Source organism: Setaria italica, chromosome V (genome assembly GCF_000263155.2).
Source record: "Setaria italica strain Yugu1 chromosome V, Setaria_italica_v2.0, whole genome shotgun sequence".
Taxonomy (NCBI): Eukaryota; Viridiplantae; Streptophyta; class Magnoliopsida; order Poales; family Poaceae; genus Setaria; species Setaria italica.
This window is the reverse complement of record NC_028454.1, coordinates 41,666,768-41,683,859: the sequence shown is the minus strand read 5'-3', so window position 1 is coordinate 41,683,859 and position 17,092 is coordinate 41,666,768. Positions and strand designations below refer to the sequence as shown.

At 45.0% G+C, this 17,092-nt stretch overlaps 3 protein-coding genes across 4 annotated transcripts; 2 read left to right on the top strand and 1 right to left on the bottom strand.

Annotated features, from left to right (window-relative positions):
* Window positions 1-430: 430 nt before the first annotated feature.
* Window positions 431-1,728, top strand: LOC101755163. The gene is made up of 2 exons (XM_004970553.4): window positions 431-1,016; window positions 1,096-1,728. Exons 1-2 carry the CDS (start codon window positions 687-689, stop codon window positions 1,540-1,542), a joined length of 777 nt encoding a protein of 258 aa, XP_004970610.1. The 5' UTR covers window positions 431-686; the 3' UTR covers window positions 1,543-1,728.
* On the bottom strand, window positions 1,375-5,117 carry LOC101754756 (pentatricopeptide repeat-containing protein At3g09060). Of its 2 annotated transcripts, none has more exons than XM_004970552.3 (3): window positions 2,883-5,117; window positions 2,657-2,794; window positions 1,375-1,513 (listed from the first exon to the last, which is right to left on the bottom strand). In XM_004970552.3, exon 1 carries the CDS (start codon window positions 5,011-5,013, stop codon window positions 2,902-2,904), a length of 2,112 nt encoding a protein of 703 aa, XP_004970609.1. In that variant the 5' UTR covers window positions 5,014-5,117; the 3' UTR covers window positions 1,375-1,513; window positions 2,657-2,794; window positions 2,883-2,901. The 2 variants fall into 2 exon arrangements, with proteins under 2 accessions (XP_004970609.1, XP_022682747.1); XM_022827012.1 differs by having other exon boundaries at window positions 1,388-1,513; window positions 2,687-2,794.
* A 3,053-nt stretch (window positions 5,118-8,170) lies between these two features.
* On the top strand, window positions 8,171-16,755 carry LOC101754356. The gene is made up of 4 exons (XM_004970551.4): window positions 8,171-8,327; window positions 10,744-11,285; window positions 15,225-15,937; window positions 16,181-16,755. The coding sequence occupies exons 1-4, from the start codon at window positions 8,264-8,266 to the stop codon at window positions 16,215-16,217; spliced, it is 1,356 nt and encodes a 451-aa protein (XP_004970608.1). The 5' UTR covers window positions 8,171-8,263; the 3' UTR covers window positions 16,218-16,755.
* Window positions 16,756-17,092: the final 337 nt, after the last annotated feature.

Here is a 17,092-nt window from a genome sequence, read left to right as displayed (position 1 = left end):
ACTAACCACTTAAGCCAGCATGGCAGATCTCGTTTCCACTTCACAACACATGGATCACAAAAGCGACAAACAGAGAGAGCACAGCCCACATCCAACAATAATTCACCGTTCGGGTTTCAATTTGTGTGGAAAAAACCGGGCTTGGAGGGTAAGATTCGTAAGAAGCACGAAGCATTCCATTCTACAGAATAGCATTGTTGAGAGGTGACATCAAACCAATGCCCGTTCCGCCCGACAGGAAAAACAATGCCTCGACAACAAAACAAACCAGAACATTGCCATGGTAAGCTTGCTCCTTCAATCAATCATGATGTGGTAGTATAGCAGTCGACTTGTACGTGGTCATTCATTGCGGCCCAGCTATCATTCAGGACTTGATTGAGCCCATGATGCCCAACTGCGCCTGTTTCGGCCCGATTCCTGACTTCATGGCGCCTTGTGGGGCTCGATATTTTCGGCCGTTCCAACTAGACAACAGAGGGTGGGGTCCACAGCTCCCCATCCTGCATAAAGTGGCAAGACATGGACCTGAGTGAACCCAGCACGCAAGGGCAATTTCGTCTTGTCACGGAACAGAAGGGATATGGTTCCCGGGCTCCAGCCACGAGAGGTAGGCAGAAACCAACCCTCACAAGATACTTTGCCAAATCAACACCAGCAACAGCAAGCTACAGGATTACGAGGAGATGCTTACTCTTCATACCATTCAGTCATCCCTTCCCTCGCTGCGCAGATCCTCCCCGTTCCGGCGTGCCCTGCTAGGTAGGAAGAGATCTTTCATCTGTGCCGGCGGCTCTGAAGATGCTGAATTCGACAGTTCTCCGCCGCCTGGTGGTGACAAACGACAGCAGGAGGTTCTTGCAAAAATCGCAATGCTCCAGGCGCAAAAGGTGCGCATCTCAGACTTCTTGGACGAGCGTTCTGCTTACCTGACCAAGTTCGCCAAGGATGCCGACTCCGAGTTCGACCTGATCGGGCAGAACGCTATGAAAGAGCTTGAAGCAGTTGGTGATCAGGTGAGCATCTCTGGCAATGAGAAGTTGAGCAGCTGCTTATTCACTGTTTGACAGAGAATTGCGGTGTCTGATGAGACAGATATTGGAGAGGCTCGACAGCAAGATGCAAGCCTTCGAGGAGACGGCAGAGGTACAAAGGCAAGAGATAGAAATGAACGACAAGGTGTTAGAAGACTTTGAAGATTGGATTGAAAAAGAGAAGAACGAAGGAATGTTCTTCAAAAGCCTTGGGAAGGTCAAACCTCGGAACAAGAAGGAAATCAAGGTGAAAGCAAAGGTGGAAGCACAGAAGGTCAAAGAGATTGCAAAAGAGAGTGCAGGTTCAAAAACTCGGATGAACATTTACCTTGGGCTGATGGCAATACTTGGGCTTACAATCGCGAATGCTGTCTTTGCTACACCCGAGGTGGAGTGGAGGAAGGTTGCTGCTCTGGGTCTGATTTTCATTGGTCTGGTTGCTCAGGTCATCTATGAGCAGGATATGTCACCACCGAAAGCTGAGAAGAAAGAAAAAGGAGAAGAATGAAAGAGTTGCAGCATAACAGTAGGGTGTAATCTTCCACAAGTAATGTAAAATGTATAAAGCTAGCATGAATGGATATAATTTTTATAATCCAAGAAAACGTTTAACATGTAGCTTGGCCAATAAACCACAGGTTTCTCAAACCTGAGGTCTGATAAACTCAAGCTGTCTTCAATATTGCATCAGATATATGTTTCAGCAATGTTTCAACAGCAAAAACATGGTCACAGTGTTACATTCTTGATGCGTTAAAGAAATGTTGTTATAAGAAAATTGTTTAACAACATGTAGCTTGGCCAATAAACCACAGGTTTCTCAAACCTGAGATCTTATAAACTAAAGCTTTCTTCAGTCTTGCATCAGAGATATGTTTCAGCAATGTTTCAACAGCCAAAACATGATAACAGTGTTACATTCTTTATGCGTTAAAGAAATTGATGATACAAAAATTGTTTAGCAACATGTAGCTTGGCCAATAAACCACAGGTTTCTCAAACCTGAGATCTGATAAGCTCAAGCTGTCTTCAATTTTGCACCAGAGATATATTTTGGCAATGTTTCAATAGCCAAAACATGGTTAACAGTGTTAAATTCTCGATGCGTTAAAAGAACTGTCTCCCTAATTTCAATCAAAGTTAATACTTTTAAAGAGTAACAAACAAGCATGCTTCTGAAGACAGAATCATGAGTGCAAGTAGCAAATACATATCCACAATATTTGCAACTTGTATCATGTATGTTTGCAAGGTTAAGATCAACTATTTTAGTAAAGCATAAGTTCATAACTTGCTAAACAAAAGCAAATAGAGCTTAAAAAAGTTGGAAAGATAAGATCCACCAGAAATTTCCACTACGATAGTGCTAATCCTTGGTTAGTTTGACTAGTTTAATAAAATGGAAAGGCAACAAAACAAGAACTCAAAAATGTTACTGAAAGGCAGCCTAATTTGAAGGGGTCATAATTTCGCAAAAAATAATTTGAAGGGGTCATAATATGAAGGCTAATATCATGAAAAGGAATTTACTAGGTCCCAGTAGTCAGTAGTTTGTCTTGTTTTCTTTTGTTGGTGAAATATGGGGTTAAAAGTGCCATTTAGACTTAGTCTAGAAAGCATACCGCTGATCGCTGAAGTGTAGGGCATACTACCGTGGGAATATAAGGACGTTGAAGCCATTGTCGCTCTGGGTTCTGAGCTCATCATCGGTCTTTGATCATGGTGGCCTTGAGTAAACTTTCAGGATCGACTTTGAGGAACTGAAAAGGAAAACAAGAAATATTACAGAAAATCATGTAATGCAACTGAGAAATCTATCATCTAGAAGAAATAAAGAAAAATCAGTACCTTGAGGAATAACAACGTGTCATATCTGAATAGGGCCATATTTGATTACAGCTCTTACTAATATGTTCCAGGTAATGACTGTTGGTATAATACCTCTTGCAAGCACCTCGTCCAATAACAGGACCCCCTCAGGTGTCCTATTACAAGAACATAGACCCTTAATTCTTGTATTGTATGTAACAATATCTGGTTTCAACCCATTATCCAAGATGGTAGTCCAAAGCGATGCTGCTTTATCAATAGAACCGATCTCATAAAATCCATCCATTAATGTGTTATAGGTCACTAGATTAGGGGAACAGTTCTTCTTTTCTTTCATCTCCAAGTAAAGACGAAAAGCTTCATCTACTTTACCAGCAGAACAAAGACCATGGATTAGGATGTTGTGCACCATTACATCCACCTGAAGACCTGCATCAAGAATTTCATTCCAAATACCAAGTGCAGAATCAATCTTCTTATCTCGACAAAGGCCACGAATCACAGAGCCATATGTTTTGATATCTGGTGTAAAACCTCTCTCTATCATTTCTCTTGTTAAGCTTGAAGCTTCTTGATACTTTTCAGCCTTACACAAACCATCTATAAGAGTGTTGTATGTGATCATGGTTGGCGAACAACCATTGCCTGCCATTTCAATGTAGATTTTAACAGCATCACTGATCTTGCGTGCCCGGCAGAAACCATTTATCAGTGCATTGTAAACATGAGAATTTGGTTTGCAACCATCCTTCACCATATTCTCATATACCTTATTGGCATCATCTGTTCTACCATCCTTGCAAAATCGATTTATCATTGATGAGTATGAGAACACATCCAATTCTTTCCCACCGGTTCGTGCATCCTCCAAAATTTCAAATGCCTTGTAAGCAAAGCCATTCTCACATAGACCATGGATCAGTGTGCCAAAAGTCACCTTGTCAGGGGAGCATGAAGCATCATTCTCCAATTGTGCCAACAACTCTCTAGCTTCATTAACCATGCCACTGTCTAACAGCCCCTTCATCATTATATTATAAGTTGTTATATCACGAATGCCAGAAAACCCTACGGAATCCCAGAATTTCCAAGCTTCACCTGTTTTCCCCACTTCACAGAACCCCTTAATGAGGGAATTATACACGGCAACATCAAGAATAAGCCCAGCCTTGACCATCTCAGAGTAAACCCGTGCTGCACCATCCACATCCCCAGATCGGCACAACCCATGAATCAAGATACCATGAGTAACTGTATCCGGTTGGTGATTATTAGCCACCATCCTACTCCATACCACCCCTGCCTCCTTAAACCTCCCAAGCTTGCACAGGCCATCAAGCATCACTTTGTAAGTGGCAAGGTTGGGACTCGCACCTGGATCCCTCACCAATTGCTCCCAAACCCTCATGGCTTTCTCGAACTTGCCATTTTTGAAGCAACCACTGAGCAATGCATTGTAACAGACGGCGTCAGCCTGCACTCCACAGTTCGGCATTTCGTCGAGCAGGTCGAGCGCGTTGTCCAATTGGTTATGTTTCGCAAGTCCCGACATCAGGGTGGAGTAGGTTACTCGGTCAGGATCCACTCCACGGCGACGCAACGAACCGAAGAGCGACACTGCGCGATCGACGTCCCCGCGGGCACAGAGAGAGCGGAGGATGATGTTGTATGTCTGGAGGTTAGGGGCGAGGCGGCGGCCGAAGGCACCGTGGGAGAGGGAGGTAAAGAACGCGTCCGCATCGGAGAACCGGCGGGAGCGGACAAACGCGTCAAGGAGGGCGTTATGGGAGCGGATGCCAGGGTTGCAGCCGAGTAGAGAGGGGAGATCGCGGAACGCGGCGAGCGCGGCGTCGGGCATGAGGGCGCGGGAGAATGCGGAGAGGACGACAAGGGCCGCGGACTCGGAGAAGCGCGGGCGGTGGCGCATGCGCGGGAGAAGGCCCAACAGCCGCGGAAGGTGCGAAGGTGAGGAGGCGGCGAGGCGGCGGAGGAGGTGGAAGATGAGAGGCTGCGGCGTGGGGAAGGCCGGGCGGGTGGAGACGAGGAGCTCGAGGTGGGAGAGCGCGGTGGCGGGGTCGGGCTCGGATTTGATCAGCTCCAGCAGGCGGTGGATGGGGGGCGGCTCGGGATCTGGCTGCGCCGGCGGCATCGCGACGTGATGCGCTCGCCGCGTGCGCCGCTCGGCGCGGGCGCCGTTTTTACTTTGGAGTTTGGGGTGGTGTGGAGTCGCGGGGCGTCGAGGGCGTCGGGCTGCCGGCCGTCGGGGAGTTTTTTCTTTTTTTAGAGGGAGGCGGTATGTATGTGGCTACAGAAATGATTCCTGACGCCTACATCCAGCCCAACCCAACTAGTACAATCCTAAGGTATCTCGGCCCACGCCCAGCTGTAGTACTCTTCAAAGGATTAGAATTACACCAAATCCGTATACAATTAATTGTAGGCAGCTAGTTTCTTATTTGTTCAACAGATGAAATTTATAAGTACTTACATGTATAGAGATTTATGAATTTAGGTCTTAGGAAACAAAATTGAGTACCGCAGCTACATGGACAAACATATTTTTCCTACTATCTATATCAACATGCAGCGACCTCATTTCATTGCCTCTGTCGATTTCAAAGTTGTCCATAGATGAGATGGCCGAAGTAAAATTATTAAATTTTTATTGTAGCATATGGTTCTCTTCTTATTGCTTGGTGGTCTAAAAAAATGTGTCGGTGCCCGAGAGTTAAGGGCTGCTTGGTAGCGGGCCACAAAACACCACGCCACCTGTGGCTGCTCCAAACTTGGTGGCAAGTGTTGATTTTACCACTGTTTATCTTCAATAATAACATAAATTTAATACATAAACTATTGATCACACTTAATAAACCGGTCATTTTCACATGCGCAACATATTTTGGAGGATATTATGTTTTTACAATAAATTGGACCTAAAAGGTATATTTTTGATAAAATCTGAAACAAGCAATGAACTAGATGAAGACGAAGGTTAATAGGTCTAGGAAGGACCTAGGCCGATCGGCCTACAGGGGCCATGCCAATCGGGCCAAGGTCTCCTAGCCCCCTCTCGACCTTATTTTTGGTAAGCAATCCTCCAAAATGACTTAAGGGTTAAGTTTGTGAAGATATGGCAATGATCAATTTGGGATCAAAGAGGATCAAGAGGAGATTTGGAAAGTTATCAAAGATCAATCTTATTCTGAAGTTATCGACATGCCAGGCCCACATGCAAGTAAAAATAAAACTCCAGAGTATCTAAGAAGACTTGGGGACGAAGTAGGACATGAGGGACCAAAGGAAAGGCCCAGGTCAATTGCCCTGGACCCACCTAGGCCAATCGGCCCAGGAGTTTTCGTCACCCCCTCGCCTTCCGATTTTCATCACGCGCTCTCCAGACTATAAATACCTCAAAAATCCACCGAGCCCTATATCCAAGATGACGTACTCAACATGAAGCAGCAGAGAAGCAGAAGGAGCTTAAGGGACACCTCTTCGAAGAGCCGAGGGCCGTGCAATTGTCTAAGGATTAGCATAGCTAAGCCCTGGCCGATGTGATCACCCTGCGAGGAAGATTCACGCTGGAGTTCTGGAGCTAGGAGTCATCAAGATCAAGGTAGGATTCCGGTGGTGATCTTGTGATGTACAATCATTCATGGTGAAGTAATAGATGTGTTCATGTTCTTCGCGATCTAAGTATCTACTTATATGGTTTTACACTTTATCGGTTTGCTTGCTTTTCAATGTATGAATCGATGATAGATTGCCTAGGGTGTTCTTATGGTCGTGGTGACCGAATTTGCATGTCTGATCTATCGATGAGTATAACATGTTCTTTTGATCGTGCCCTTAACCTACTTGCACTGATAGAGAGGATCATGACAGGATCTGGCTTGTCTAAGGTGGGGGGGTTTCAGGAGCCGGACCGGAGGTGTAGATTTAAAGATACTTTTTACTAAGATCATATCTGTGTTGCTTTCCTATCCATGCTCAAAATTACAACATATGCATAGTCTAGGTTGCTCTAGATTGGTTACCTCTGCTCTATTTGTTATCTGTATGTACATGCTCAGTAGATTGGATCTGAATCACTCATCAACACAAGTTAATACTACTAATGCTAGTTGAAGCAAATCTTGTGCTATAAGTTTCACGGATTGATAAACCTTGGGGGAGTACTCCGAGGGAAGAGCTACAACTGTACGCTTACAGTTCACAAATTGATGTGCTAACTGCTTGTCAACAACGAGAAAAAATGACGCCACACTTGTGGCACCTCCTCATCTTTGTTAAAGTTGTGGCAGCCAAAATTGGCGTTGGAATCCAAGTAGCAGCCATGATGTTTTGGCTTTGGAATCCAAGTAGCAGCTATGATGGGCATGGCAGCCACAAGCATGATGTGGTATTTGGTGGCGGGTAACCAAACGCCCCCTAAATCATTTTCACACAATGACATGAACCGTCCAATCACCAATGGACGGTGGTTTTTCTTTCTTCTTTCTTCTGTTTTTTCTCCAACATGACCTAGTAGTGGACGAATCATTCTTCACTATATCTCGCTTATCACCCATCTTCTTCATCTTCGACAACATCTATGCTACCGAGGCAATTGCGATCGTCTTCTTCTGATACCAATTGTTACCATTTTGCACGGTGTCTCTACGCCATCATCCACCGACTCTCCCTCTAAACCTCACTTTGTAGTAAAAGGTAACCCCTAAGGTCTAAACCGTCTGCCCGTCTCAAACTTTCTTATTGGTCGACTTGCTGGCTTCTGCTTTTTTCTACAGCTGCAGCTGCGTCTGCAACTGCTGCTGCATGCCAGCCGCTCGGCTGTAGCAAGCACTCCTTTTCTTTTCCCTATTCTGTGTGAGCATTTGGCTGCAGCAGTACACATTTTACGGTAGCAGCTGCTTCTCGGCTGCCGCAGCTGTAGCCAGCGAGAAGCAGCGCAGCCGAGCAGGCAACATGCAGTATAAACTGTGCTACATGTTTATAAAATTATATCCGTCACGTTTACGTACCATATCAAAGTAAAGAAGACGCGCTGCCCGTTCCAGGTTTGAGGATTGCAGCCGGAGGTTATTAGCGTCATTATCGAAGAGCCAAATGCCACGCCAGTGACGCCACAAAAGCTCACGGGGGCCGCAATTTGCCTCGCGCCCTCGCTTGCGGCTTGGCAGCCAGGGCCCAGGGCCTAGGGGTCGCCCATTCGCACCCCTCCTTATTTGACGGCGCAGCCGCGGAGGCGCTGGCGGTCGGGTCCCCCGGTCTCCCTCGCACAGCAGCCACGCCACACCACCACATCCACACAGGAGGTCTCGCCGAGTCGTTCGCGTCGTCGGTTGGTGCCTCTGCCTCAGCCCACAGCCGCGTCGCGGCGGGCCTCGCGCGCGCCTATGTTGGGCGCGGCCGCCTCGCCCGATCCGCGCGGCCCCTCCGATGGGGTGCCCACCACCGCCCGTGAGTACTTTTCCTCGTCTCCCTCTCCCCCGTCGTCCTCCTCACACTCCCTCCTACCTCGTTCCCTGGTCTGTCTGCTCTGCTGCATCCATGGCGGAATTGCTGAAGTTATTAACTGCCAGAAACCCTAATTATTGATTTCTAGTTCTTCCAAAGTTTGTGGCCGGTGGCACCGTAATTGCTTGAGCGGTAATCATGATTAGCCTTGCGTTTAACAGCTTAATCCGCGGGTGGATCTGAATTTGTTAGGATTAGAGCATAGCAGCAGTTGCGGAGATTTGAGCTTTGCGGTGCCGGCGCTCGATTCGACGACCCTGCCTCCGCACGGCCCCCGTGGACCTCGCAAATTCGGCGGCGGCGGGCGGCTGTCCGCGCCTTGTTTTCAGGGTCCGGTCCGGTGGGATTCCCCCACTGGTCAGCTAGGCGAATCTGCGCTGACATCCCAGGAATCTTCGGCCTGCATCTCCTGTGTCTTGTTTAGGATTTGACCACCGTCTTTTGCTAGAGCCTAGTAGGTCTAACCAGTCAAATCCTGTGGTGCGTCGGCTTCTGATTGGAACTGCTTCTCCTGCCAATCCCCGTCACCAACAGATCGTAGTCGTACGATAGAACAGGGGTGGGATGGTCTCGTCAGATCGTGAGACTCTGGCCATGCTCATCCGCTTGCTGTGGCTGTCTCCTCCGCTGCTGTTTGCCGTCCTGTTGGTGTTGGGCACGGTTGGTTCCGGTTCGCCATTAATCCTTCGACAGGGGTTGTTGGGTACTTTATTTTGGATTTTGGATGTCTAGGAAGAACTGACTGAACATCCCATGGTCTGTACTCCATTTTCTTTGTTTTCTCCGAGGTCGTTGTCAAGTGTTTCTGTACTTGGCACAATGGGCCAATGCCCTATGACAGTGCTGAGCGTGTGTTGACTACAAGAACACCATTACTCCAGGCTAATTCTGTCCGTAATGTCGGGAGTGTTTTGCAACCGAGTCTGCGTCTGCAGGAGGCATGGGGGTACCAATCTTTAAAAATGAGATCTCGGTCGTGTTTTGCGTTAGCTTGTCTCGTGAATGCTGTCGTAGATTCTTCAGCTTGTGGCCTTATTTATATGTTTTTTTGGCAATTAAGAAAATAATATTGCCACACTAATGTTATGGCGAAAAGAGGCACTTGCGCCATTTAAAGTTTAGATTGAATTAGTTGGATTTCCTGTTTTTCCATATTTGTGGAAACTATGATGGAGGCTAGCTGCGAGTGGACATAGGTGACGCTTGGATTGATTAGAAGTGAGAACGGTGGAGGATTTGGCAAGTGGCAACATTGCTAGTGACAGGAGAGACGGAGGTACGACTAGATTGGGAATGTTGATAGTAGAAGAGAAAGAGTGAAGGTAGATGGGACTAGATGCTATTATAAAGGAAGATGAAACTCTCATATCCGTCTTTTGTAATTCTTTTTGCCAAATCAAACTTGAGGTTCTATTGGTTTGGCAAATCAAACTTGATGCCATTCTGGAGGAGGCGAGACTCTGGGCGTCGGCAGGCTTTGTAGGGCTAGCGGTGTTGTTGGGATTGAGGCGGTGAGCTTCTTGCTCCAGCCAGTTTATTGTTTTTTCCCTTCGCATTGTGGATGTTTGTTCTTCTTTGAGTTGTTTGTTTGTTACTCTTGTAAACTTGTTTCTCTCTTTCTTAATAAAAAAACGTGCTTAGCACGTTCTTGAAAAATCAAACTTGATGCCATCGATCCGTGTTAGCGGCAAAAAGAAATACTCCCCCCAAATTGTAGATCATTTTGGTATTTATAGGTTTATAATTTTTACTATCCATCTAGATATACATTATTATGTCTAGCTATATAGTAAAAATTATGAATCTAAAAATAGCAAAACAACTTACAACTTGGGATACTTGGGACGGAGGAAGTACCTGAGTAATATTTGGGTCAGTGCCATTACCTTGCCACCAAATTATAGGAAGCCTCATAAACCGATTTTTCTTGAATTTTTAGAATTATTTGGGTTTTAAGCCATGACGGTATTGGCACTTAGAAACATTCAGGTCTACTCCCAGTGAGCATTGATGCGTGCGAGCAGCTGGTCACCGCTGCTTAAACTCAAGTAAATGCACCTGGTACTCGCCTGCTTGCTTCTGTTGCAATTGCAAATGCCAAAAAGCAGACAGCCCCGATTAAATATTATTTCTCAGCGGTTTGCAGGACGGTACAATTTTTCTTCTTCTTCCCGAAATCTAAGAACAGCCTCGCTAAAAAAAATTAGGCATAAAATTATTGCTTAGAAACAATTTCGTGTGAGCAAACGGTTCCGCTAACTGACACGCGGGCCCATCGAGCTTACCCTCACCGCTCCACGAATCACATCGCTCGACTTGCTAACCCAGAGCATTCGGTTCCCAAATTTACAATTTACAGCTATCAAGCGCGGAGGCGGGAGCAGCGAGCAGCGCGCGGCCGGCGACCCCTCCACGACGGCATCAGCAACCGGCCGCGCGGCCGCGGGTGCGTCCGGCGGCGGCGGTGGGGTCCTCACGTCGATGGTGGGGATGTACCAGCACCAGCTCCGCGACGACGCCTTCGGCACCCTAAGCGGTGGCCACTGCGGTGACCAGCCGCGTTTCGCCGGCAGCGGCGCCTCGTCCTCCTCTACTTCGGTTGTTCTCGCCCCGCCGCTCACACAGGCGCATGGCAGCGGCGAGCGGCGGCAGCTGTTCGAGGCGCTCGTCGGCGGGGGGAGCCTGCTGCGCGGCGCGGGAGGCGGCAAAGGCGGCGGCGCGGTGGGGGATCTGGGAGTGCTGGTGCGGTGGATGCGGGAGCTCGCGGCGGATCCCGTGGCTCCGCTGCCGGCGCCGTCGGAGCACAGGCCGAGGAAGCGGCACGTGCTGGCCTTGCGGCGTGCGCGCTACCTCAGATTGGAGGACGTGGCGGACGCAGAAGAGCTCCCCAGCTTCTTCAAGGTGAGTTCGCTCTGGCGCAAAACTCTCGTGTTTTGTTGAATTGTGATCTGTTGCTAAAATTATGAGGAAACGTGGTTTTCGGTGGCCTGTTGCTTGCTTTGCTCTGGTTGTGGGACTGTTTGGTATGGATGGGACAAGTTGCATCTAAGATTTGTTCTTTGCCGTACCATTTGATTTGGCGTACGTGGAGTAGAGATTGCAGCTCGGAGGATGGTAATGACCAGTGTCGCACGTTGGCAGTATCACTGTCACTGCATAAGAAGCATGTCCTTTTGACAACCAGTGAAGCTGCTGGAGAGCTGGACAATAGAAGGTTCCAGCCTGGGATGGTGAACCCTGAGTAGGACCGTGTCAGTATCTTAGCCAGAGTCCTATAAGCCAGGAAAGTTTATAAGAACCGTCTTTTGTGGTATTACGGTGTGACCTGTCCTGTTTGAGGCACAGCTTATGATTTTGCTAAATCCGCGTATTGGAGAAGCTTGTGAAAAGCGGATTTTGCTTTTTTTCTGCTAAGTTCATTCTTAGATTCTGCTTATTGATAAACTGCTGCAGAATCTTGGCCTTTGACTCAGCTTCTGCATAAATCTATGGAGAAGCAAGGGATTAAGCTGTGCCAATCAATGATCATATTCCCACATGAAAATGGCACACTGGCACTACACACTAGCTGGAAAATATTAAATGCAGTTTTCCATAGGCGTGTTGATTATATAAAAAGAGGCAGGGTTGGCCAAACTTTTTTTTTTTTGTTAACGCCAGGTAGTCCACATTTGACATGGGATATTCCCTCTGTTTCAAATTATAGTTCACTTTAGCTTTGTCGTAAGTCAAACTTGTCTAACAAGTTTATGGAAAATAATAATAACATCTACAATACCAAATAAATGCACTTTCAAGACATATTTCACAATAGATTCAATGAAACTAATTTCATGTTGCAGATGTTGATACCTTTTTCGGTCAACTTGGTCAAAGTTAAGAGAGTTTTGACTTAGGTCAAAACTGAAGTGAACTATAATTTGGAACGGAGGGAGCAGTAGAAAGGTACCTGAGAGAATGAAATATATATACCCAATGAACTATTTTTGGATAGAGTCATGTAGAAATCAATAATCAATGTGTCCGAACCATGACCCAGGCTATCGGCTCCCTTTTACCTTTATTACTGTTACTGCTATTTCTTATTTATGTTCTTTCTAGTTTGATCTCCATACTATCAAGACTTTCTTGGGGACAAAAATGCTTTTTTTTGTTTTTCTGTTATTCCCGGCGGGTACATACACCACGGTTTTTAAAGAAACCCCAATAAACCGAATCAGTTTTTTTTTAACCTGAACCAAGTTTAAGAACTGATAACATCAGCATCATGACTCAGTGTTCCTGTCATAGACATCGTGTTAAAGTTTCTTAGTTGAACACATTGATGATATGCTAGCACAATTTTTTTAATTAAACTTGGAAGAGATTCATTGTGATGATCAATGCGAACTTGCAAGAAGCGCAGTGGTTGATCCATAGAAACTTCGTAGATCCCTGGGGTCTCAAACTTGGTAGATCCATTGACAGAATATTAAACTTGGTAGATTCTCCAGTTGGGAGGCTACCGTGCATGGCTGGAAACCTGGGTTTCACATAGAAACAGTCCCTCACTGTGTAATGACTTCCACTGTTATACATGATCGCGTCCTGGGCTGCCAGCCTTCGGGACCTTTCTCAGCCCTCGTAGAGGGTCTTCTCCTACGTACAGTGCCTTGGGGGGAGATCATTCCTCCCAGGGGGTGGAGTTTTTTTTTGCCGTCCATGTTTTTTTTTCCTGGCACGTCATGTATACTAAAAAAAAGAGAAATCGGGGTGATTGACAGGAAGGCTGCAAGTCCTGGGGGAGGCATGTGTTAAACTTACCGAAGAGAAACATGGTTAAATGCATGTCCAACTAATGCATTACATAATCTTGCATATCCAACTATAGGCTTTCCAGAAGGCATGTATCGTGAAGCTTTTAGTGCTGATGTGAAGCCATTTATTTAAAAGAAGGCTGTATTGTGTTTATTGAAATAAGAACAGTATTGTTTTACCAATACTACCCATTACCAAGTATACAGACTCGTATCTTTCTGGATAATCTTGCAGTTTCATATGATCATTTTTTCCGCTAAGGGCCACACCCAAATTTCATTACTATGAAAGCAACGAAATTACAGAGTTTTGAACGTTGGTAACATCTGAACCATCCCAGTACCTACAGAAGAACTTCCAAAAGTTAAGATACAGAGGACCCGTCCAACTGAAAGAGAGAAGAACTGAATTAACATGTCTGGGGCGTATGCCCCTGTCAGTAACTCAGTACAAAATTGGTGAAAATTGAAAGGGTAATGTTGGGAGAAACTTTGACCTGAAGGCGGAGACTAAAGGGGCATGGAGGCTGCAGAGGTGTCGTTGTGAGTTAGAGAGGAACTAGGACAAGTGTTAATATTATGACAGGCTTGTGGACAAACAAAAATTTCAGTTCTAATGTCCTGGGCCTGTGGCTGATACCCATATCCTTCAGGTTACAGCGAGGAACAATCTACAATTACAAACTTGTGATAGGTAAAAGGCAGTTGTGGATCCAAAATTCATTCCCTGTGGATCAATCATACATTGTATCTACTGTGCCAGTCTTGTATACTTTCCAGTACATAATAGGGCTGCACGCAAAATGTTTGTGTTGTCAATTGATCCCATACCCAGATTCATGCTTCACCTCCGGAAGTAGGTGGAGAGAAATATATTTGACAGGTTTTTTTTATATTGTTGATTGTTTTGAGGATTTAGAATGTTTTGGTAACTTTTATGTCGGTTTGCATAACTCGGGAGCAGCAGTATTAAAAAATTATTTGCTATGTTGAGTGTTGATATGAATAGCGCATGCAACCTATTTGTACAACTCCTTTATGACCATGAGATCAAGGGTTAAATCACTATGGTGGTGGCTCATTTATGAAGCAAAGGTTCCAAACACCTTGTTGTAATGGAGTTGCACAGATGGGTTGCATATGAAGTATTTCCCCTGTTACGGAATAGCTTTGCTGGTTCTGTGCTGCCCAGGTGGTGATGCTAGTGATGATTTTAGATCCGCATACACATTTATATACAGTGTTTGACTTAATAGAGCGTCCTCAAAGATGTTTTAATGTGCATGAGAGCAATAAAGTATAGCCTGAACATAACTGTCCACGCAATACATAAGGCTTGGTTGCGGGATGCTGTTGAGTCTAGTTAGTTAGTTACAGTATCCTATAAAAATCTAAAGTTAAATTGTTTCCCAAAAACTGGTACTATATCAACGGGAACCTAGTTTTTTTTTTTAATTTTGAGAAAGCAAAACCATGGTTCTTGATAGGTATATTTGCTGTTCACGAAAATTACTGGAGAACCGTGCAACTTTGCATGATTTGGTGTTTCAATTCAAGCAGTTACAATATCCTAAAAGTCGGAAAACTGGTAGTATAACAATGGGTACCTACCACCTAGTATTTGGTTATTTTGAGAAAGCAAAACCATTGTCCTTTCTAGGAATTTGTACGTGAAAATTACTGGAGAGCTGTGCAACTTTGCATGATTTGGACTTTCAAAGGACCAGAAATGCTATAATGCTAGGCATATACATTGCAGCAGCATTACCCCTTATGTTTCTGTATTTTAAACAGTTCATTGGACTTGCACCTAGAGTTAAAATGATGCCCCCGAGTCATAATGATAATATTCATTGCTTTTTTTGGAAAGGATTATGACATTGTGAGAGCCCTGTTAGGGGTTCTTCCAATCTTGTTTGAACAATAAACGGAGCCTGCTGCTTCTGTACACTTGGCAAGCATGTATCTACATTTTGCACCCAGATGTCTAATGCAGTTGCCTTTTCTTACCCTTTTAGACCTTGCTGCAATTTTCATTTTGCAGAAAAGGAAGCTCCACTGGGACAAGCATAAAAAGAAAGGGTCCTTGAACATGCCAACAAGGAAATCAGAGAGGCTAGCTAAGAGAATGAAACTCATGGCATCACTGCTTCTCACACAACGGAAAAAGATTGGAGTAGGTGAGCACTTTCAGGCAGAGATACCTGAATGGACTGGGCAACCTTCAGGAAAAGAGCTTTCATGTTACCGGAGTGACCCAGAGACATCAAAGATGTTAGGAACTAGAATTTGGCCTCCTGAAGGTGAAGTTAACAAAACCGATATTGTAGCCGTTGGGCGGGGAAGGCCAGAATCATGTAATTGCTCCTACCCAGGATCCTTCTTCTGCAGACAGCACCACATAAATGAAGCAAGAGACCGGCTGCGGTCTGAACTTGGTCGAGCTTTCACAATATGGCAGTTTGATTCAATGGGGGAGGAGGTTTCTAAGTTGTGGAATCGTGATGAGCAACTTAAGTTCAACGCACTTGAGCAATTGATTCCTGTTATGGACCAAAAGACATATTGGGCAGTTGCGTCAAAACATTTTGCTTCAAAGCCCAGGATAGATTTGATAAAATACTATCTTAATGTGTTCCTCATGAGAAGAGTGTTGAGCCAGTGCAGATCGAGTCTTTTAGAAATTGACAGTGACGAAGATGAAGTGGAGGAAGAGGAGGATGAAGATCAACCTGAAGGCTCCAGCTTTCTTCAGAGGTACTGGTTTCTACCTTCTTTGTTGTGACTCCATATAATTGTGTAAGGTGTAATAGTGCAATCTATCTTGGCTCACATTTTCCCATTATTGTCAACTAAGTATGTTGGAAATCCCTTTTTTATATCTGGGTGCTTGCTTATTGAGCTACCATTTACTCAGATTGACCGACTTCCTGCAAAAGCATTTGTATTCTGCTCAGATTGATGCTGAGTTGTGCTGACTTGATACGTTTTAATTTTCAGGCCACAAGATGTCCAGGACGTGAAGAAGGCCTCTTGATTCTGCCGACAGCAATCTGACATGCTTCTCGGCATGTGTGTTTTATTGAGACGCTCATTCATCAAATGACGTACCATTGCTCCAAGTGATCTGATTTTTGCCGATTTTGCATTAGAGGACTCCATTCACTTAGGTTCAACCATCCTTTGTGAGCAGAAACTGAATCGAGTGGCGTATCATTCTCTATGCCTCTCTCTAGGCAAGCAAATCAATACTTGAAGCTCATCTGAGCCAAATTGTTTTCCGTTGTACAGGAAAATGGTAACAAAAACTGAAAGCAAAAGGGGGGAAGGAACAAAACGTGAAGGAGCTGTTTTGCTTCCCTTTTTCTTGAGGCTAGTCTTGTCGATGTAAGGCTTGTAACCAAGCCATCATCTCATCTGGTGCTTTCATCAAGCATTTGACATCTGTGTTTCCTGCCTGGAAATGGACACTGGCCCTCTTCTGGAATTCTTTCTGGGGTTGACTTGTTCTTTTGGCGTGACAAAACCTTACTTTTTGAAATCCGTTAGTTCTATTCAGCTGATACATTATAATCTTTCTATTGTTCATATTTCATTTAGAGCATAAGCAGGAGAAAGGAAGAAAGATGCACCTTACGCTTTTGCTGCTTACTTGAATTTGTTTGCCCGTAAATCATATCTTCGTGCAGAGAGGTATGCAAATACTCGTTAAGACGGAAGCTGCCTCCTGCGGAACGATAATGCACTTCTTTTCCATTTGTGTGAGCTATGTTATACTATACTCCCTCTGTTCCAAAATGTAGGTCATTTTAACTTTTCTAAATACATAGACTTTCTTATGTATCTAGATATAACCCTATACTTAAGTATATAGCAAAATCTATGTTAGAAATTAACTGGTGAAACAAGTAT